This window comes from Coregonus lavaretus, assembly GCF_964263955.1.
Source record: "Coregonus lavaretus genome assembly, chromosome: 33".
Classification (NCBI taxonomy): domain Eukaryota; kingdom Metazoa; phylum Chordata; class Actinopteri; order Salmoniformes; family Salmonidae; genus Coregonus; species Coregonus lavaretus.
In genome coordinates, this window is record NC_140020.1 from 29296061 (window position 1) to 29320540 (window position 24480).

General features: G+C 40.8%; 1 protein-coding gene across 1 annotated transcript in view; it reads right to left on the reverse strand.

Moving 5' to 3' along the window:
- Positions 1-777: 777 nt before the first annotated feature.
- LOC311108814 (uncharacterized protein) overlaps positions 778-24480 on the reverse strand; it is a 39021-nt gene continuing 15318 nt past the window's right edge. The window contains exons 7-15 of the mRNA XM_084151580.1: positions 22666-22823; positions 22015-22314; positions 20499-21544; positions 12333-12490; positions 11761-12044; positions 10194-11290; positions 2027-2184; positions 1455-1738; positions 778-984 (exon numbers count right to left, since the gene is read on the reverse strand). Coding sequence (XP_084007706.1) covers positions 22818-22823 — 6 coding nt within the window. The 3' untranslated portion in view covers positions 778-984; positions 1455-1738; positions 2027-2184; ... (4 more) ...; positions 22015-22314; positions 22666-22817. The remainder of the gene's footprint in view (positions 985-1454; positions 1739-2026; positions 2185-10193; positions 11291-11760; positions 12045-12332; positions 12491-20498; positions 21545-22014; positions 22315-22665; positions 22824-24480) is intronic.

A 24480-nucleotide genomic window follows, 5' to 3' on the forward strand; every position in this document is an offset into this window, starting at 1 on the left:
GTGGATCGAATGAGCTGAGGAGCTCTGGGCTGCAGCGCGGTATGTCGAACGGGTGTCCGCACTAAGTTTGGTATCGATATGGTGTTCCTGGGGGAGCCCGGGACCACCAGGTCGTCTAAGGAGGGGTGTACCGGCCCAGATCGGAAACGAAGCAGGTCAAAGCCCCCGTGCCGTCCAGTAGTGGGATAGCGTCTGTGAGTACACGCTGCAGTGCAGCCTTGGCAAGACATCGATACCCAATCTTTTTTATTAGTAAAAAAAAGATCTACTTCACGGCAGCTGCATTTGCAATACAATACTCACGTGAGTTTCGTGAGTCTCTTCCCCCTACCTCTGCGGAAGAACAGGTCCCGCTCAGCCCAGTCAAAACTTGCGTCACATTGCGACTGCTTTAAACATATATCTTGCAACAGAAATGGTGAGAATTTGAATATCTGATTATTCTACTAACCTCTTTAATATATCAATATAAGATTATAGTCTTAATAGTGAATAGTCTATGGTTCAGGGTCTTGATCTAATGGTTGCATACTCAGTCTGTTGGTCTACCAGTGGGAAGGTTGACCTCAGTATAGGTAATGTCTGTTCTCTGGCCCACACACACACACACACACACACACACACACACACACACACACACACACACACACACACACACACACACACATGATATTCACAATAACATTTCCTGTGTTGACTAGCATCTGATTTTCTGAAACAGAATCTGAGATCGAACGATCGTGAATCCTTAATAAAATACTCATTTCACACCAAAAATAAAGGTTTTCTTTACTATACAACATTATAAATATCTACTAACTGTATGAAGGAAATTAGTTCAGTTCAGATAGAATAGAACCTGACTTCAGAGGGTAATTAAGAGAGTTGTAGATGACTTATGTGCCCTCCTCCTGAAGATGACAACCAGAGCTGCGGCCACACACAGCCTCACTGACACCCAAATCACCCCCGACTGGTTAAGACCTGATGACACAGAGCACACCTGTGTCACTTGAGATCAGCCTGGCTCACAACAAGGAGGTTGAGTGAAAGAGGGACTGACACACAAATGACACAGTACATAGATGAAGCACAATGAGGTACAGTAGTGAAAGTGTTGCCTTGATGAACAGGGTTTGAATTTTACTTAGTAGATTGTTTCTTACCGTCGTTTTCCTATTTTTCGTCATTACCATAATTATCAGGTTTAATATTACATTCTTGTTCATTTTTTCCAGAGTAGCATAACAAGAATACCACAGGAGGTTGGTGGCACCTTAATTGGGGAGGACGGGCTCGTGGTAATGGCTGGAGCGGAATAAGTGGAATGGTATCAAATACATCAAACACATGGTTTCCATGGTTTCCATGTGTTTGATGCCATTATATTCGCTCCGTTACAGCCATTATTATGAGTCGTCCTCCCTCAGCAGCCCCCTGTGAAGAATACGTACCTGAGAATGTAGAGGTGAAGTCAATGGAGTTCTTCACTTTTCCCTTGTCAGTCAGCTGACACATCCACTTCCTGTTGTTGTCCTCCCTCTGGAGTGTCACAGAGTGAGGTCACAGCGAAACCCTCTGACCTGGTATCTGGAGTCTCCCTGCAGCTCACTACCTGTCATCCTCCCAGCTAAGACTAACTGCATGGTCAATGAGTGAGATACTTGTTCCAAGTCCATCAAATGTGTGCTGAGAGCAACTTAAAGTTACTGATCTGTCTCTGGTGTGGATGAGGAGACTGGGAGAGACAGAAGAAAAATACAATATTGTGGTAGTTGTACATTTATTGTGTACTACTGTATTGTATATGTTGTATAACTAAGACAACTTTTCGCTCTTGACTTTACTGTAAACAGAAAAACTCACTGGTGAGAATAGACATATAGGTATCATTATCTGTCTCAAATGGGGTTATGTTGTTTACTCAACAGGTGTAGAGTCCAGCATCTTCAGCTGTGACACTTTGAAGATATAGAGACTGAGCCTTCACACTCAGTCTCTCAGTTCTCTGTGAGTTATGTCTCACCTCCCCCTTAGAGAAAACTGCAATAGCATTCCCAATCCCAGCTCTGGAGTAAATCCATGTAGTTGAGGAGCAGTCTTCTGGATGAGCCGTATTGTGACAAGGTAGATGGACATCAACCCCCACATTGACATATTGAGAGAGTTTGTTTCCACTCACACCTAGAAAGTAAGACAAAGTTAATCCATGTAACACAGCATAATAATTACTCAAATAATTTCATAAAGATTGGATCCATTATAAGTGGTAAATATTCACTGAGTGTACAAAACATTAAGAACACTTTCCTACTATTGAGTTGCACCTAGGGCTGTAGAGGTCATGACATATTGTCAGCCGTTGATTGTCAAGCAAATACCTTCTGGTCTCACAGTAATTTACCGTTAATTAACATAAACACATTTAGCATCTCCTGGCTTCCATGCATAGCCTACAAGCCACTGATGCAGACCTTTGGAACATCTACATGTTAAAAAGTCTAATAAATCCATTGAATATAGCCTACACCATCACAATAAATCCATTATTTATTTTAGACAGGTCTAAAGAAACACTATATGAAGAAAATGTAGTCTATTTCAGAAGAACAGAATAGCATACTCTGAGTGGTCCTTATGTTAGGCCCTGATTTGGCTATGCCATATAAGCATATGGCTGTGGGCTACACTAGTTATTTGCTTAGAATTCCATGGCATTATTTTATATTATTTTATAGTATGAAGAATACAATTGAACATAGCTGAATAAAATAGAAAGGATGTTTTCTCCAAACGATTTCTGAGGGAGTGCACACATGCAGCTATTCTGTGTTGAGCGGTTAACAAAGGAACAGGTCCTCCTATATGCTTAATTTAGAGTTATTTATGCAACTTTAGTTGTGATACACGTGGCTCTCTCAGATATGACAATTCTTATTAGCCAATGCCCGTCAGGTGATCGGGTTCTTCTCACAGGCATCTATCTAAGCTCTGAAGTAGGCTACAAGTGAAGAGAGACACATCAGGGACGCAACCGCGGCGTCCTTCTTATCGATTTCCGAGGCACATATTGAAGATGTTAGCAGAACTGTCCACATTTACTATTCTTCAGCCAGCAAGATGAGTAGGCCAAACAAACAGCAAAAGCACTAGCCTATGTCAATCTACAATCCCCCATAGTACAAACGTTGAGCTATTCTATTGGTCAACTTGTCCTTCTGTGCGAGTAATAAATATTCCAAACATAGTCTGGGACAGTTGTGTGATAAGATAGATCCCAAATTATTACAACCGCTCGCATCAAAAAACGTTTTAAAAGCAATGAGGCTGAAAACACCATTCTCAAAAGTGACCACAAATGCAATTATGCATGTAATGCTTTATTATAAAGGTGCATTTTTATGGTGGAAATGATCTTCCCCATACTTGAAACTCACGCGCTGCGTATGTATGCCAGTTAGGCTCTACACCGGTTGTAAAGTGGATTAATGTGCTTAATTTTAAGAAGTTATTTGGCCACTTTAGTTGTGATACAAACCTTATCAAAACATGAAGTGCATTCGGAAAGTATTCAGACCCCTTGACTTTTTCCACATTTTGTTACGTTACAGCCTTATTCTAAAATGGATTAAATAAATAAAAGTCCTAATGAATTTACACACAATACAGCATAATGACAAAGTGAAAACTGTTTTTTTGACATTTTTGCAAATGTAAAAAATATATATATACAGTGAGGGAAAAAAGTATTTGATCCCCTGCTGATTTTGTACGTTTGCCCACTGACAAAGAAATGATCAGTCTATAATTGTAATGGTAGGTTTATTTGAACAGTGAGAGACAGAATAACAACAACAAAATCCAGAAAAACACATGTCACAAATGTTATAAATTGATTTGCATTTTAATGAGGGAAATAAGTATTTGACCCCCTCTCAATCAGAAAGATTTCTGGCTCCCAGGTGTCATTTATACAGGTGACGAGCTGAGATTAGGAGCACACTCTTAAAGGGAGTGCTCCTAATCTCAGTTTGTTACCTGTATAAAAGACACCTGTCCACAGAAGCAATCAATCAATCAGATTCCAAACTCTCCACCATGGCCAAGACCAAAGAGCTCTCCAAGAATGTCAGGGACAAGATTGTAGACCTACACAAGGCTGGAATGGGCTACAAGACCATCGCCAAGCAGCTTGGTGAGAAGGTGACAACAGTTGGTGCAATTATTCGCAAATGGAAGAAACACAAAATAACTGTCAATCTCCCTCGGCCTGGGGCTCCATGCAAGATCTCACCTCGTGGAGTTGCAATGATCATGAGAACGGTGAGGAATCAGCCCAAAACTACACGGGAGGATCTTGTCGATGATCTCAAGGCAGCTGGGACCATAGTCACCAAGAAAACAATTGGTAACACACTACGCTGTGAAGGACTGAAATCCTGCAGCGCCCGCAAGGCCCCCCTGCTCAAGAAAGCACATATTCAGGCCCGTCTGAAGTTTGCCAATGAACATCTGAATGATTCAGAGGAGAACTGGGTGAAAGTGTTGTGGTCAGATGAGACCAAAATCGAGCTCTTTGGCATCAACTCAACTCGCCGTGTTTGGAGGAGGAGGAATGCTGCCTATGACCCAAAGAACACCATCCCCACCGTCAAACATGGAGGTGGAAACATTATGCTTTGGGGGTGTTTTTCTGCTAAGGGGACAGGACAACTTCACCGCATCAAAGGGACGATGGACGGGGCCATGTACCGTCAAATCTTGGGTGAGAACCTCCTTCCCTCAGCCAGGGCATTGAAAATGGGTCGTGGATGGGTATTCCAGCATGACAATGACCCAAAACACACGGCCAAGGCCACAAAGGAGTGGCTCAAGAAGAAGCACATTAAGGTCCTGGAGTGACCTAGCCAGTCTCCAGACCTTAATCCCATAGAAAATCTGTGGAGGGAGCTGAAGGTTCGAGTTGCCAAACGTCAGCCTCGACACCTTAATGACTTGGAGAAGATCTGCAAAGAGGAGTAGGACAAAATGACAGATGAAGCCTTTAAACCGGACATTCATCCCATTGTTTGATAACAGCTGGATTTAATCATGATTCATATGAGTAAATATAATGAAAGAAATGTCATCATATTTTGATGCACTGACCATGCCCTCATTGGCTGGTAGGTTGGAGTGGTTTCCTGCATTTAGACACTACATAAATCAAATTAAAATAGAAACAATGCACAGGATCTAGTAAAAAAAAACAAGTGAAAAAGTATAGCTTGTCTCATGCAATAATGTGTATTTGTGACCCATTCCAGGAAGCTAGGCATACGTGCACGTCACTACTTAACAGGTGAGGCATTTGAACGTAATTTATTATCTTTTATTTAAATCAAAATGTGTTTTTTGGCCAAAATGCCTTCTGGAACATGTGGACTTTCATGTGCCTTAATAACAAACGTGTATGCCATCTGTAAATACAAATACAATTGTTAAATTACGAGCCTAGTTGGTTTAGCCATGGAAAAAGACAGAAACCTTCCCACTAGCCATGATTGGCTGAGATAATGGATGGGCTGGATATGCCGAGAGATGAGTTCGAATTGGTATGTCTATAACATGAGCTGCTCAGAATGTGTAGATAATCCTTTCTACATCAGCTTTTTTGAAAGATACATTGCTGCACAGAGTTTAGCAGGCGCTATCGACAAAGATAAGTGGGAAAAAGTTGTGATGGACTACTTTCTGGAGGAGGATTGTGCCATTCTGACTCTCTCTGACTCCGAAAATGAATCAGACGACGAATAAATTCCTGATTTACACTACCGGTCATGAGTTTTAGAACATAGAAGATAGCCCTATTTGTTAAAAGACCAAGTCCATATTATGGCAACAACAGCTCAAATAAGCAAAGAGACTTTACTTTAAGACATGAAGGTCAGTCAATACGGAACATTTCAATCACTTTTAAAGTTTCTTCAAGCGCAGTCGCAAAAACCATCAAGCGCTATTATGAAACTGGCTCTCATGAGGACCGCCACAGGAATGGAAGACCCAGAGTGACCTGGCCTCCACAATCCCCCGAGTGCTCAGCATATGTGGGAACTCCTTCAAGACTGTTGGAAAAGCATTCCAGGTCTAGCTGGTTGAGAGAATGTCAAGAGTGTGCAAAGCTGTCATCAAGGTAAAGGGTGGCTATTTGAAGAATCTCAAATATAAAATATATTTTCATTTGTTTTACACTTTTTTGGTTACTACATGACTCCATCTATGTTATTTCATAGTTGTGATGTCTTCACTATTATTCTACAAAGTAGAAAATAGTAAAAATGAAGAAAAACCCTTGAATGAGTAGGTGTTCTAAAACTTTTGACCGGTAGTGTAGGTAAAAACATTTTAATTGAACCAGACATATTAGAGTCTTCTGATGACAGTGATAGGGAAGAAACAGCGATCAACACTGTTGTTGTCACAAAAGTTTTAAAATCAGTGGAATGCCCGGTGGAAGCAGAGTATGACTGCAAATGCGGTGGGAGTCGAAAAGAGAACACAGAAAGCTGTTGTATAAAACACCTTTCCACGGATTACATCTTCAAACTAAGGGCAACCATGGCATCCGTGACAGAGAGGGAGAAGCGTCCATATATGTATACAAGTAAGAGTCTAGCTACATTTTCAGATATTATAAGTTTCTAATTTTGTCAGAAAGTTGTTTTCATTGCAAGTTAAAGCTTACTGTTAGCTAGCTAGCTAACGTTAGCTGGCTGGCTCGCTATCTAACATTACGTGTATGAGCTGTGTAGTAATATTATTAGTATCTCAGAAATCCATTTGCATTGCTAGTTATAGCCTAATGTTAGCTAGCTAGCTTACATTGAACCTGAACATTGAACCTGACACCTGACAATAGCAATATAAGATCATTATTTTTCATATAGATTATACTTTACAGATTTCACAGGTATGCTTTTCACATTAATTGAATAATTTTATCCACAGAATGTCACAACAAAAATGTCTACTTATCAAAATAATTTTATATTATATTTATCAGATACAAAAGGGACACAAGCAGCCTTAAAACTGCTATTTCAACCATTGTCCTCTCAATCTGACTCACCTCTGTCAGAATGTCTCAGTACAGCAAGTTTCTCACCATACAGTATTGAGTATAGTTTAGCAGACAAATACAGTGGGGGAAAAAAGTATTTAGTCAGCCACCAATTGTGCAAGTTCTCCCACTTAAAAAGATGAGAGAGGCCTGTAATTTTCATCATAGGTACACGTCAACTATGACAGACAAAATGAGAAAAATTAATCCAGGAAATCACATTGTAGGATTTTTAATGAATTTATTTGCAAATTATGGTGGAAAATAAGTATTTGGTCACCTACAAACAAGCAAGATTTCTGGCTCTCACAGACCTGTAACTTCTTCTTTAAGAGGCGCCTCTGTCCTCCACTCGTTACCTGTATTAATGGCACCTGTTTGAACTTGTTATCAGTATAAAAGACACCTGTCCACAACCTCAAACAGTCACACTCCAAACTCCACTATGGCCAAGACCAACGAGCTGTCAAAGGACACTATAGAAACTAAATTGTAGACCTGCACCAGGCTGGGAAGACTGAATCTGCAATAGGTAAGCAGCTTGGTTTGAAGAAATCAACTGTGGGAGCAATTATTAGGAAATGGAAGACATACAAGACCACTGATAATCTCCATCGATCTGGGGCTCCACTCAAGATCTCACCCCGTGGGGTCAAAATGATCACAAGAACGGTGAGCAAAAATCCCAGAACCACACGGGGGGACCTAGTGAATGACCTGCAGAGAGCTGGGACCAAAGTAACAAAGCCTACCATCAGTAACACACTACGCCGCCAGGGACTCAAATCCTGCAGTGCCAGACGTGTCCCCCTGCTTAAGCCAGTACATGTCCAGGCCCGTCTGAAGTTTGCAAGAGTGCATTTGGATGATCCAGAAGAGGATTGGGAGAATGTCATATGCTCAGATGAAACCAAAATATAACTTTTTGGTAAAAACTTGTGTTTGGAGGACAAAGAATGCTGAGTTGCATCCAAAGAACACCATACCTACTGTGAAGCATGGGGGTGGAAACATCATGCTTTGGGGCTGTTTTTCTGCAAAGGGACCAGGACGACTGATCCGTGTAAAGGAAAGAATGAATGGGGCCATGTATCGTGAGATTTTGAGTGAAAACCTCCTTCCATCAGCAAGGGCATTGAAGATGAAACGTGGCTGGGTCTTTCAGCATGACAATGATCCCAAACACACCGCCCGGGCAACGAAGGAGTGGCTTCGTAAGAAGCATTTCAAGGTCCTGGAGTGGCCTAGCCAGTCTCCAGATCTCAACCCCATAGAAAATCTTTGGAGGGAGTTGAAAGTCTGTGTTGCCCAGCGACAGCCCCAAAACATCACTGCTCTAGAGGAGATCTGCATGGAGGAATGGGCCAAAATACCAGCAACAGTGTGTGAAGACTTACAGAAAACGTTTGACCTGTGTCATTGCCAACAAAGGGTATATAACAAAAAGTGATGTTAACTGATGAAGATTATCTCACAGAACAAAACGTATTAAATCTTCTAAGCCTGTGTTTACCACACACCATATTTTCTGCGTTTATCCAAAAACCGTACGAAAACTCCATTCATTTTCCCATAGGCTTTGTCCAACAAACCATGGCGGAGTTAGTGCCTACAAAAAGACGCCATTACTATTGCTCTCTATAGAGGCACTTCCACCCTATTACACATTGATAGCAGAGTACCACAGGCGGCCGGTGGATGGGCTCATAGTAATGGCTGGAACAGAATAAATGGAATGATATCGAACACATCAAACACGTTTGTTTTTTTATACCATTCCATTAACTCCATTCCAGCCATTATTATGAGCTGTCCTCCCCTCAGCAGCCTCCTGTGCAGGGTACATATTTATCAGCTTATAGAAGTGACACATTTTACCATGTGTTACATTTGGGCTTGTGGTTTAAAGTTCTCAAAAAGGACAGGATTGAGAATGGTTATGTGTTTGCAAACTAAAGATCCTTTTCTATTCATCAATCTACTTCCACAGGGTAAAATATTTACTGAATAATAAAGCTTCTGTGATGAAGCAATATAAACAGAGTTGTAGGTGTTTGGTTAACGGTTAATGGTTAATGGATATTGATCTTCAGCAGCCTCTAGTGGCTGCTGTGTGATACAACCTTTACTTTCAAATAAATTAATCAAAATGATTTTGTTTAATCACTGTCTGTCTCATTGTCCAGGTACCAGAAATGTTGTTGAGTTGCCCATCAGTCACATCATGCTCTTTATGGCACTGACCATCATGGTTGCCATAGTCACCATTTACACAACCAGGAGGAACCATGTGTGTTGTTTTGTTCTCTGTATAGAAGAAGCATCTGGTATTGAGCTCCAGCCTGGTCCTGGAGGGATGACCCCTAGTTTCTTACTCTTCTCCCTGTGCTGGACTATAGACTTTCAAACTGTCTAAGGCTTTATTGATTGAGTAACAGAGGATATCTTTTTTTTTTTTTTTTTTTTTTTACAGCTGATGTGAATCTATGATAGCACATAGTGTGCTTGAAGATGACTTCATAGACACTTTTTTATTGCATGCAGTAGGGATGCAGACATCAATTAAGCAAAGCATGGTTGATGTGTGAATGATATGTTTGGTGTTTATTATGTCCATTGTGATGTGCATGAAGTCAGCATATTCCTTGGTTTTGTTCATTCATATGTTTTTGGGCCTTAGCAGATTTTAAATTAGCACAATACTTTTTCTAAGTATTTTATTGAATCTGTTACTGTTTTAAAATATATTTTGTAACTAATAAAAATACAATATTTCAAACTGTTAGTTACAGGTGTTTTTACTTTACACTTCCACAATGTATGGTAAACCATGCATAATTTACCTTAATTCATTTTTTACAACCTAGCCAGCAGCACAGATAGGCCCAGGCTAGACTACTTTTGTATCCTAGAAACATCAACAAATGACCGTCAGAGATGTTCCGTTATCTACTCTGACTTTCATTGAAAAACTATTCAAATGTAGGGCAATTTGATGAACTTAAAGGTTTACGTTATTTCCATTGACATTGCAAAGGAATGTAGCCTACACCCCTTCTTCGAAATGACGCTACAGACTGGGCTACTTACTCACTTTATCACCGTTACCTGCAGCTGAGTTTCTCGCCGGGCGCGGTGGCGCGTGCCTGTAATCCAAGTCACTGGGAGGCTGAGGTTGGTGGATCGAATGAGCTGAGGAGCTCTGGGCTGCAGCGCGGTATGTCGAACGGGTGTCCGCACTAAGTTTGGTATCGATATGGTGTTCCTGGGGGAGCCCGGGACCACCAGGTCGTCTAAGGAGGGGTGTACCGGCCCAGATCGGAAACGAAGCAGGTCAAAGCCCCCGTGCCGTCCAGTAGTGGGATAGCGTCTGTGAGTACACGCTGCAGTGCAGCCTTGGCAAGACATCGATACCCAATCTTTTTTATTAGTAAAAAAAAGATCTACTTCACGGTCGGCAGCTGCATTTGCAATACAATACTCACGTGAGTTTCGTGAGTCTCTTCCCCCTACCTCTGCGGAAGAACAGGTCCCGCTCAGCCCAGTCAAAACTTGCGTCACATTGCGACTGCTTTAAACATATATCTTGCAACAGAAATGGTGAGAATTTGAATATCTGATTATTCTACTAACCTCTTTAATATATCAATATAAGATTATAGTCTTAATAGTGAATAGTCTATGGTTCAGGGTCTTGATCTAATGGTTGCATACTCAGTCTGTTGGTCTACCAGTGGGAAGGTTGACCTCAGTATAGGTAATGTCTGTTCTCTGGCCCCACACACACACACACACACACACACACACACACACACACACACACACACACACACACACACACACACACACACACACACACACACACACACACACATGATATTCACAATAACATGTCCTGTGTTGACTAGCATCTGATTTTCTGAAACAGAATCTGAGATCGAACGATCGTGAATCCTTAATAAAATACTCATTTCACACCAAAAATAAAGGTTTTCTTTACTATACAACATTATAAATATCTACTAACTGTATGAAGGAAATTAGTTCAGTTCAGATAGAATAGAACCTGACTTCAGAGGGTAATTAAGAGAGTTGTAGATGACTTATGTGCCCTCCTCCTGAAGATGACAACCAGAGCTGCGGCCACACACAGCCTCACTGACACCCAAATCACCCCCGACTGGTTAAGACCTGATGACACAGAGCACACCTGTGTCACTTGAGATCAGCCTGGCTCACAACAAGGAGGTTGAGTGAAAGAGGGACTGACACACAAATGACACAGTACATAGATGAAGCACAATGAGGTACAGTAGTGAAAGTGTTGCCTTGATGAACAGGGTTTGAATTTTACTTAGTAGATTGTTTCTTACCGTCGTTTTCCTATTTTTCGTCATTACCATAATTATCAGGTTTAATATTACATTCTTGTTCATTTTTTCCAGAGTAGCATAACAAGAATACCACAGGAGGTTGGTGGCACCTTAATTGGGGAGGACGGGCTCGTGGTAATGGCTGGAGCAGAATAAGTGGAATGGTATCAAATACATCAAACACATGGTTTCCATGGTTTCCATGTGTTTGATGCCATTACATTCGCTCCGTTACAGCCATTATTATGAGTCGTCCTCCCTCAGCAGCCCCCTGTGAAGAATACGTACCTGAGAATGTAGAGGTGAAGTCAATGGAGTTCTTCACTTTTCCCTTGTCAGTCAGCTGACACATCCACTTCCTGTTGTTGTCCTCCCTCTGGAGTGTCACAGAGTGAGGTCACAGCGAAACCCTCTGACCTGGTATCTGGAGTCTCCCTGCAGCTCACTACCTGTCATCCTCCCAGCTAAGACTAACTGCATGGTCAATGAGTGAGATACTTGTTCCAAGTCCATCAAATGTGTGCTGAGAGCAACTTAAAGTTACTGATCTGTCTCTGGTGTGGATGAGGAGACTGGGAGAGACAGAAGAAAAATACAATATTGTGGTAGTTGTACATTTATTGTGTACTACTGTATTGTATATGTTGTATAACTAAGACAACTTTTCGCTCTTGACTTTACTGTAAACAGAAAAACTCACTGGTGAGAATAGACATATAGGTATCATTATCTGTCTCAAATGGGGTTATGTTGTTTACTCAACAGGTGTAGAGTCCAGCATCTTCAGCTGTGACACTTTGAAGATATAGAGACTGAGCCTTCACACTCAGTCTCTCAGTTCTCTGTGAGTTATGTCTCACCTCCCCCTTAGAGAAAACTGCAATAGCATTCCCAATCCCAGCTCTGGAGTAAATCCATGTAGTTGAGGAGCAGTCTTCTGGATGAGCCGTATTGTGACAAGGTAGATGGACATCAACCCCCACATTGACATATTGAGAGAGTTTGTTTCCACTCACACCTAGAAAGTAAGACAAAGTTAATCCATGTAACACAGCATAATAATTACTCAAATAATTTCATAAAGATTGGATCCATTATAAGTGGTAAATATTCACTGAGTGTACAAAACATTAAGAACACTTTCCTACTATTGAGTTGCACCTAGGGCTGTAGAGGTCATGACATATTGTCAGCCGTTGATTGTCAAGCAAATACCTTCTGGTCTCACAGTAATTTACCGTTAATTAACATAAACACATTTAGCATCTCCTGGCTTCCATGCATAGCCTACAAGCCACTGATGCAGACCTTTGGAACATCTACATGTTAAAAAGTCTAATAAATCCATTGAATATAGCCTACACCATCACAATAAATCCATTATTTATTTTAGACAGGTCTAAAGAAACACTATATGAAGAAAATGTAGTCTATTTCAGAAGAACAGAATAGCATACTCTGAGTGGTCCTTATGTTAGGCCCTGATTTGGCTATGCCATATAAGCATATGGCTGTGGGCTACACTAGTTATTTGCTTAGAATTCCATGGCATTATTTTATATTATTTTATAGTATGAAGAATACAATTGAACATAGCTGAATAAAATAGAAAGGATGTTTTCTCCAAACGATTTCTGAGGGAGTGCACACATGCAGCTATTCTGTGTTGAGCGGTTAACAAAGGAACAGGTCCTCCTATATGCTTAATTTAGAGTTATTTATGCAACTTTAGTTGTGATACACGTGGCTCTCTCAGATATGACAATTCTTATTAGCCAATGCCCGTCAGGTGATCGGGTTCTTCTCACAGGCATCTATCTAAGCTCTGAAGTAGGCTACAAGTGAAGAGAGACACATCAGGGACGCAACCGCGGCGTCCTTCTTATCGATTTCCGAGGCACATATTGAAGATGTTAGCAGAACTGTCCACATTTACTATTCTTCAGCCAGCAAGATGAGTAGGCCAAACAAACAGCAAAAGCACTAGCCTATGTCAATCTACAATCCCCCATAGTACAAACGTTGAGCTATTCTATTGGTCAACTTGTCCTTCTGTGCGAGTAATAAATATTCCAAACATAGTCTGGGACAGTTGTGTGATAAGATAGATCCCAAATTATTACAACCGCTCGCATCAAAAAACGTTTTAAAAGCAATGAGGCTGAAAACACCATTCTCAAAAGTGACCACAAATGCAATTATGCATGTAATGCTTTATTATAAAGGTGCATTTTTATGGTGGAAATGATCTTCCCCATACTTGAAACTCACGCGCTGCGTATGTATGCCAGTTAGGCTCTACACCGGTTGTAAAGTGGATTAATGTGCTTAATTTTAAGAAGTTATTTGGCCACTTTAGTTGTGATACAAACCTTATCAAAACATGAAGTGCATTCGGAAAGTATTCAGACCCCTTGACTTTTTCCACATTTTGTTACGTTACAGCCTTATTCTAAAATGGATTAAATAAATAAAAGTCCTAATGAATTTACACACAATACAGCATAATGACAAAGTGAAAACTGTTTTTTTGACATTTTTGCAAATGTAAAAAATATATATATACAGTGAGGGAAAAAAGTATTTGATCCCCTGCTGATTTTGTACGTTTGCCCACTGACAAAGAAATGATCAGTCTATAATTGTAATGGTAGGTTTATTTGAACAGTGAGAGACAGAATAACAACAACAAAATCCAGAAAAACACATGTCACAAATGTTATAAATTGATTTGCATTTTAATGAGGGAAATAAGTATTTGACCCCCTCTCAATCAGAAAGATTTCTGGCTCCCAGGTGTCATTTATACAGGTGACGAGCTGAGATTAGGAGCACACTCTTAAAGGGAGTGCTCCTAATCTCAGTTTGTTACCTGTATAAAAGACACCTGTCCACAGAAGCAATCAATCAATCAGATTCCAAACTCTCCACCATGGCCAAGACCAAAGAGCTCTCCAAGAATGTCAGGGACAAGATTGTAGACCTACACAAGGCTGGAATGGGCTACAAGACCATCGCCAAGCAGCTTGGTGAGAAGGTGACAACAGTTGGTGCAATTATTCGCAAATGGAAGAAACACAAAATAACTGTCAATCTCCCTCGGCCTGGGGCTCCATGCAAGATCTCACCTCGTGGAGTTGCAATGATCATGAGAACGGTGAGGAATCAGCCCAAAACTACACGGGAGGATCTTGTCGATGATCTCAAGGCAGCTGGGACCATAGTCACCAAGAAAACAATTGGTAACACACTACGCTGTGAAGGACTGAAATCCTGCAGCGCCCGCAAGGCCCCCCTGCTCAAGAAAGCACATATTCAGGCCCGTCTGAAGTTTGCCAATGAACATCTGAATGATTCAGAGGAGAACTGGGTGAAAGTGTTGTGGTCAGATGAGACCAAAATCGAGCTCTTTGGCATCAACTCAACTCGCCGTGTTTGGAGGAGGAGGAATGCTGCCTATGACCCAAAGAACACCATCCCCACCGTCAAACATGGAGGTGGAAACATTATGCTTTGGGGGTGTTTTTCTGCTAAGGGGACAGGACAACTTCACCGCATCAAAGGGACGATGGACGGGGCCATGTACCGTCAAATCTTGGGTGAGAACCTCCTTCCCTCAGCCAGGGCATTGAAAATGGGTCGTGGATGGGTATTCCAGCATGACAATGACCCAAAACACACGGCCAAGGCCACAAAGGAGTGGCTCAAGAAGAAGCACATTAAGGTCCTGGAGTGACCTAGCCAGTCTCCAGACCTTAATCCCATAGAAAATCTGTGGAGGGAGCTGAAGGTTCGAGTTGCCAAACGTCAGCCTCGACACCTTAATGACTTGGAGAAGATCTGCAAAGAGGAGTAGGACAAAATGACAGATGAAGCCTTTAAACCGGACATTCATCCCATTGTTTGATAACAGCTGGATTTAATCATGATTCATATGAGTAAATATAATGAAAGAAATGTCATCATATTTTGATGCACTGACCATGCCCTCATTGGCTGGTAGGTTGGAGTGGTTTCCTGCATTTAGACACTACATAAATCAAATTAAAATAGAAACAATGCACAGGATCTAGTAAAAAAAAACAAGTGAAAAAGTATAGCTTGTCTCATGCAATAATGTGTATTTGTGACCCATTCCAGGAAGCTAGGCATACGTGCACGTCACTACTTAACAGGTGAGGCATTTGAACGTAATTTATTATCTTTTATTTAAATCAAAATGTGTTTTTTGGCCAAAATGCCTTCTGGAACATGTGGACTTTCATGTGCCTTAATAACAAACGTGTATGCCATCTGTAAATACAAATACAATTGTTAAATTACGAGCCTAGTTGGTTTAGCCATGGAAAAAGACAGAAACCTTCCCACTAGCCATGATTGGCTGAGATAATAGATGGGCTGGATATGCCGAGAGATGAGTTCGAATTGGTATGTCTATAACATGAGCTGCTCAGAATGTGTAGATAATCCTTTCTACATCAGCTTTTTTGAAAGATACATTGCTGCACAGAGTTTAGCAGGCGCTATCGACAAAGATAAGTGGGAAAAAGTTGTGATGGACTACTTTCTGGAGGAGGATTGTGCCATTCTGACTCTCTCTGACTCCGAAAATGAATCAGACGACGAATAAATTCCTGATTTACACTACCGGTCATGAGTTTTAGAACATAGAAGATAGCCCTCTTTGTTAAAAGACCAAGTCCATATTATGGCAACAACAGCTCAAATAAGCAAAGAGACTTTACTTTAAGACATGAAGGTCAGTCAATACGGAACATTTCAATCACTTTTAAAGTTTCTTCAAGCGCAGTCGCAAAAACCATCAAGCGCTATTATGAAACTGGCTCTCATGAGGACCGCCACAGGAATGGAAGACCCAGAGTGACCTGGCCTCCACAATCCCCCGAGTGCTCAGCATATGTGGGAACTCCTTCAAGACTGTTGGAAAAGCATTCCAGGTCTAGCTGGTTGAGAGAATGTCAAGAGTGTGCAAAGCTGTCATCAAGGTAAAGGGTGGCTATTTGAAGAATCTCAAATATAAAATATATTTTCATTTGTTTTACACTTTTTTGGTTACTACATGACTCCATCTATGTTATTTCATAGTTGTGATGTCTTCACTATTATTCTACAAAGTAGAAAATAGTAAAAATGAAGAAAAACCCTTGAATGAGTAGGTGTTCTAAAACTTTTGACCGGTAGTGTAGGTAAAAACATTTTAATTGAACCAGACATATTAGAGTCTTCTGATGACAGTGATAGGGAAGAAACAGCGATCAACACTGTTGTTGTCACAAAAGTTTTAAAATCAGTGGAATGCCCGGTGGAAGCAGAGTATGACTGCAAATGCGGTGGGAGTCGAAAAGAGAACACAGAAAGCTGTTGTATAAAACACCTTTCCACGGATTACATCTTCAAACTAAGGGCAACCATGGCATCCGTGACAGAGAGGGAGAAGCGTCCATATATGTATACAAGTAAGAGTCTAGCTACATTTTCAGATATTATAAGTTTCTAATTTTGTCAGAAAGTTGTTTTCATTGCAAGTTAAAGCTTACTGTTAGCTAGCTAGCTAACGTTAGCTGGCTGGCTCGCTATCTAACATTACGTGTATGAGCTGTGTAGTAATATTATTAGTATCTCAGAAATCCATTTGCATTGCTAGTTATAGCCTAATGTTAGCTAGCTAGCTTACATTGAACCTGAACATTGAACCTGACACCTGACAATAGCAATATAAGATCATTATTTTTCATATAGATTATACTTTACAGATTTCACAGGTATGCTTTTCACATTAATTGAATAATTTTATCCACAGAATGTCACAACAAAAATGTCTACTTATCAAAATAATTTTATATTATATTTATCAGATACAAAAGGGACACAAGCAGCCTTAAAACTGCTATTTCAACCATTGTCCTCTCAATCTGACTCACCTCTGTCAGAATGTCTCAGTACAGCAAGTTTCTCACCATACAGTATTGAGTATAGTTTAGCAGACAAATACAGTGGGGGAAAAAAGTATTTAGTCAGCCACCAATTGTGCAAGTTCTCCCACTTAAAAAGATGAGAGAGGCCTGTAATTTTCATCATAGGTACACGTCAACTATGACAGACAAAATGAGAAAAATTAATCCAGGAAATCACATTGTAGGATTTTTAATGAATTTATTTGCAAATTATGGTGGAAAATAAGTATTTGGTCACCTACAAACAAGCAAGATTTCTGGCTCTCACAGACCTGTAACTTCTTCTTTAAGAGGCGCCTCTGTCCTCCACTCGTTACCTGTATTAATGGCACCTGTTTGAACTTGTTATCAGTATAAAAGACACCTGTCCACAACCTCAAACAGTCACACTCCAAACTCCACTATGGCCAAGACCAACGAGCTGTCAAAGGACACTATAGAAACTAAATTGTAGACCTGCACCAGGCTGGGAAGACTGAATCTGCAATAGGTAAGCAGCTTGGTTTGAAGAAATCAACTGTGGGAGCAATTATTAGGAAATGGAAGACATACAAGACCACTGATAATCTCCATCGATCTGGGGCTCCACTCAAGATCTCACCCCGTGGGGTCAAAATGATCACAAGAACGGTGAGCAAAAATCCCAGAACCACACGGGGGGACCTAGTGAATGACCTGCAGAGAGCTGGGACCAAAGTAACAAAGCCTACCATCAGTAACACACTACGCCGCCAGGGACTCAAATCCTGCAGTGCCAGACGTGTCCCCCTGCTTAAGCCAGTACATGTCCAGGCCCGTCTGAAGTTTGCTAGAGTGCATTTGGATGATCCAGAAGAGGATTGGGAGAATGTCATATGCTCAGATGAAACCAAAATATAACTTTTTGGTAAAAACTTGTGTTTGGAGGACAAAGAATGCTGAGTTGCATCCAAAGAACACCATACCTACTGTGAAGCATGGGGGTGGAAACATCATGCTTTGGGGCTGTTTTTCTGCAAAGGGACCAGGACGACTGATCCGTGTAAAGGAAAGAATGAATGGGGCCATGTATCGTGAGATTTTGAGTGAAAACCTCCTTCCATCAGCAAGGGCATTGAAGATGAAACGTGGCTGGGTCTTTCAGCATGACAATGATCCCAAACACACCGCCCGGGCAACGAAGGAGTGGCTTCGTAAGAAGCATTTCAAGGTCCTGGAGTGGCCTAGCCAGTCTCCAGATCTCAACCCCATAGAAAATCTTTGGAGGGAGTTGAAAGTCTGTGTTGCCCAGCGACAGCCCCAAAACATCACTGCTCTAGAGGAGATCTGCATGGAGGAATGGGCCAAAATACCAGCAACAGTGTGTGAAGACTTACAGAAAACGTTTGACCTGTGTCATTGCCAACAAAGGGTATATAACAAAAAGTGATGTTAACTGATGAAGATTATCTCACAGAACAAAACGTATTAAATCTTCTAAGCCTGTGTTTACCACACACCATATTTTCTGCGTTTATCCAAAAACCGTACGAAAACTCCATTCATTTTCCCATAGGCTTTGTCCAACAAACCATGGCGGAGTTAGTGCCTACAAAAAGACGCCATTACTATTGCTCTCTATAGAGGCACTTCCACCCTATTACACATTGATAGCAGAGTACCACAGGCGGCCGGTGGATGGGCTCATAGTAATGGCTGGAACAGAATAAATGGAATGATATCGAACACATCAAACACGTTTGTTTTTTTATACCATTCCATTAACTCCATTCCAGCCATTATTATGAGCTGTCCTCCCCTCAGCAGCCTCCTGTGCAGGGTACATATTTATCAGCTTATAGAAGTGACACATTTTACCATGTGTTACATTTGGGCTTGTGGTTTAAAGTTCTCAAAAAGGACAGGATTGAGAATGGTTATGTGTTTGCAAACTAAAGATCCTTTTCTATTCATCAATCTACTTCCACAGGGTAAAATATTTACTGAATAATAAAGCTTCTGTGATGAAGCAATATAAACAGAGTTGTAGGTGTTTGGTTAACGGTTAATGGTTAATGGATATTGATCTTCAGCAGCCTCTAGTGGCTGCTGTGTGATACAACCTTTACTTTCAAATAAATTAATCAAAATGATTTTGTTTAATCACTGTCTGTCTCATTGTCCAGGTACCAGAAATGTTGTTGAGTTGCCCATCAGTCACATCATGCTCTTTATGGCACTGACCATCATGGTTGCCATAGTCACCATTTACACAACCAGGAGGAACCATGTGTGTTGTTTTGTTCTCTGTATAGAAGAAGCATCTGGTATTGAGCTCCAGCCTGGTCCTGGAGGGATGACCCCTAGTTTCTTACTCTTCTCCCTGTGCTGGACTATAGACTTTCAAACTGTCTAAGGCTTTATTGATTGAGTAACAGAGGATATCTTTTTTTTTTTTTTTTTTTTTTACAGCTGATGTGAATCTATGATAGCACATAGTGTGCTTGAAGATGACTTCATAGACACTTTTTTATTGCATGCAGTAGGGATGCAGACATCAATTAAGCAAAGCATGGTTGATGTGTGAATGATATGTTTGGTGTTTATTATGTCCATTGTGATGTGCATGAAGTCAGCATATTCCTTGGTTTTGTTCATTCATATGTTTTTGGGCCTTAGCAGATTTTAAATTAGCACAATACTTTTTCTAAGTATTTTATTGAATCTGTTACTGTTTTAAAATATATTTTGTAACTAATACAAATACAATATTTCAAACTGTTAGTTACAGGTGTTTTTACTTTACACTTCCACAATGTATGGTAAACCATGCATAATTTACCTTAATTCATTTTTTACAACCTAGCCAGCAGCACAGATAGGCCCAGGCTAGACTACTTTTGTATCCTAGAAACATCAACAAATGACCGTCAGAGATGTTCCGTTATCTACTCTGACTTTCATTGAAAAACTATTCAAATGTAGGGCAATTTGATGAACTTAAAGGTTTACGTTATTTCCATTGACATTGCAAAGGAATGTAGCCTACACCCCTTCTTCGAAATGACGCTACAGACTGGGCTACTTACTCACTTTATCACCGTTACCTGCAGCTGAGTTTCTCGCCGGGCGCGGTGGCGCGTGCCTGTAATCCAAGTCACTGGGAGGCTGAGGTTGGTGGATCGAATGAGCTGAGGAGCTCTGGGCTGCAGCGCGGTATGTCGAACGGGTGTCCGCACTAAGTTTGGTATCGATATGGTGTTCCTGGGGGAGCCCGGGACCACCAGGTTGTCTAAGGAGGGGTGTACCGGCCCAGATCGGAAACGAAGCAGGTCAAAGCCCCCGTGCCGTCCAGTAGTGGGATAGCGTCTGTGAGTACACGCTGCAGTGCAGCCTTGGCAAGACATCGATACCCAATCTTTTTTATTAGTAAAAAAAAGATCTACTTCACGGCAGCTGCATTTGCAATACAATACTCACGTGAGTTTCGTGAGTCTCTTCCCCCTACCTCTGCGGAAGAACAGGTCCCGCTCAGCCCAGTCAAAACTTGCGTCACATTGCGACTGCTTTAAACATATATCTTGCAACAGAAATGGTGAGAATTTGAATATCTGATTATTCTACTAACCTCTTTAATATATCAATATAAGATTATAGTCTTAATAGTGAATAGTCTATGGTTCAGGGTCTTGATCTAATGGTTGCATACTCAGTCTGTTGGTCTACCAGTGGGAAGGTTGACCTCAGTATAGGTAATGTCTGTTCTCTGGCCTCACACACACACACACACACACACACACACACACACACACACACACACACATGATATTCACAATAACATTTCCTGTGTTGACTAGCATCTGATTTTCTGAAACAGAATCTGAGATAGAACGATCGTGAATCCTTAATAAAATACTAATTTCACACCAAAATAAAGGTTTTCTTTACTATACAACATTATAAATATCTACTAACTGTATGAAGGAAATTAGTTCAGTTCAGATAGAATAGAACCTGACTTCAGAGGGTAATTAAGAGAGTTGTAGATGACTTACGCGCCCTCCTCCTGAAGATGACAACCAGAGCTGCGGCCACACACAGCCTCACTGACACCCAAATCACCCCCGACTGGTTAAGACCTGATGACACAGAGCACACCTGTGTCACTTGAGATCAGCCTGGCTCACAACAAGGAGGTTGAGTGAAAGAGGGACTGACACACAAATGACACCGTACATAGATGAAGCACAATGAGGTACAGTAGTGAAAGTGTTGCCTTGATGAACAGGGTTTGAATTTTACTTAGTAGATTGTTTCTTACCGTCGTTTTCCTATTTTTCGTCATTACCATAATTATCAGGTTTAATATTACATTCTTGTTCATTTTTTCCAGAGTAGCATAACAAGAATACCACAGGAGGTTGGTGGCACCTTAATTGGGGAGGACGGGCTCGTGGTAATGGCTGGAGCGGAATAAGTGGAATGGTATCAAATACATCAAACACATGGTTTCCATGGTTTCCATGTGTTTGATGCCATTACATTCGCTCCGTTACAGCCATTATTATGAGTCGTCCTCCCTCAGCAGCCCCCTGTGAAGAATACGTACCTGAGAATGTAGAGGTGAAGTCAATGGAGTTCTTCACTTTTCCCTTGTCAGTCAGCTGACACATCCACTTCCTGTTGTTGTCCTCCCTCTGGAGTGTCACAGAGTGAGGTCACAGCGAAACCCTCTGACCTGGTATCTGGAGTCTCCCTGCAGCTCACTACCTGTCATCCTCCCAGCTAAGACTAACTGCATGGTCAATGAGTGAGATACTTGTTCCAAGTCCATCAAATGTGTGCTGAGAGCAACTTAAAGTTACTGATCTATTAGGCTTTAGATCTGTCTCTGGTGTGGATGAGGAGACTGGGAGAGACAGAAGAAAAATACAATATTGTGGTAGTTGTACATTTATTGTGTACTACTGTATTGTATATGTTGTATAACTAAGACAACTTTTCGCTCTTGACTTTACTGTAAACAGAAAAACTCACTGGTGAGAATAGACAAATAGGTATCATTATCTGTCTCAAATGGGGTTCTGTTGTTTACTCAACAGGTGTAGAGTCCAGCATCTTCAGCTGTGACACTTTGAAGATATAATAATAAATAATAATAATATGCCATTTAGCAGACGCTTTTATCGAAAGCGACTTACAGATATAGAGACTGAGCCTTCACACTCAGTCTCTCAGTTCTCTGTGAGTTATGTCTCACCTCCCCCTTAGAGAAAACTGCAATAGCATTCCCAATCCCAGCTCTGGAGTAAAGCCATGTAGTTGAGGAGCAGTCTTCTGGATCAGCCGTATTGTGACAAGGTAGATGGACATCAACCCCCACATTGACATATTGAGAGAGTTTGTTTCCACTCACACCTAGAAAGTAAGACAAAGTTAATCCATGTAACACAGCATAATAATTTCTCAAATAATTTCATAAAGATTGGATCCATTATAAGTGGTAAATATTCACTGAGTGTACAAAACATTAAGAACACTTTCCTACTATTGAGTTGCACCTAGGGCTGTGGAGGTCATGACATATTGTCAGCCGTTGATTGTCAAGCAAATACCTTCCGGTCTCACAGTAATTTACTGTTAATTAACATAAACACATTTAGCATCTCCTGGCTTCCATGCATAGCCTACAAGCCACTGATGCAGACCTTTGGAACATCTACATGTTAAAAAGTCTAATAAATCCATTGAATATAGCCTGCACCATCACAATAAATCCATCATTTATTTTAGACAGGTCTAAAGAAACACTATATGAAGAAAATGTAGTCTATTTCAGAAGAACAGAATAGCATACTCTGAGTGGTCCTTATTTTAGGCCCTGATTTGGCTATGCCATATGGCTGTGGGCTACACTAGTTATTTGCTTAGAATTCCATGGCATTATTTTATATTATTTTATAGTATGAAGAATACAATTGAACATAGCTGAATAAAATAGAAAGGATGTTTTCTCCAAACGATTTCTGAGGGAGTGCACACATGCAGCTATTCTGTGTTGAGCGGTTAACAAAGGAACAGGTCCTCCTATATGCTTAATTTAGAGTTATTTATGCAACTTTAGTTGTGATACACGTGGCTCTCTCAGATATGACAATTCTTATTAGCCAATGCCCGTCAGGTGATCGGGTTCTTCTCACAGGCATCTATCTAAGCGCTGAAGTAGGCTACAAGTGAAGAGAGACACATCAGGGACGCAACCGCGGCGTCCTTCTTATCGATTTCCGAGGGACATATTGAAGATGTTAGCAGAACTGTCCACATTTACTATTCTTCAGCCAGCAAGATGAGTAGGCCAAACAAACAGCAAAAGCACTAGCCTATGTCAATCTACAATCCCCCATAGTACAAACGTTGACCTATTCTATTGGTCAACTTGTCCTTCTGTGCGAGTAATAAATATTCCAAACATAGTCTGGGACAGTTGTGTGATAAGATAGATCCCAAATTATTACAACCGCTCGCATCAAAAAACGATTTAAAAGCAATGAGGCTGAAAACACCATTCTCAAAAGTGACCACAAATGCGATTATGCATGTAATGCTTTATTATAAAGGTGTATTTTTATGGTGGAAATTATCTTCCCCATACTTGAAACTCACGCGCTGCGTATGTATGCCAGTTAGGCTCTACACCGGTTGTAAAGTGGATTAATGTGCTTAATTTTAAGAAGTTATTTGGCCACTTTAGTTGTGATACAAACCTTATCAAAACATGAAGTGCATTCGGAAAGTATTCAGACCCCTTGACTTTTTCCACATTTTGTTACGTTACAGCCTTATTCTAAAATGGATTAAATAAATAAAAGTCCTAATGAATTTACACACAATACAGCATAATGACAAAGTGAAAACTGTTTTTTTGACATTTTTGCAAATGTAAAAAATATATACAGTGGGGAGAACAAGTATTTGATACACTGCCGAAATTGCAGGTTTTCCTACTTACAAAGCATGTAGAGGTCTGTGATTTTTATCATAGGTACACTTCAACTGTGAGAGACGGAATCTAAAA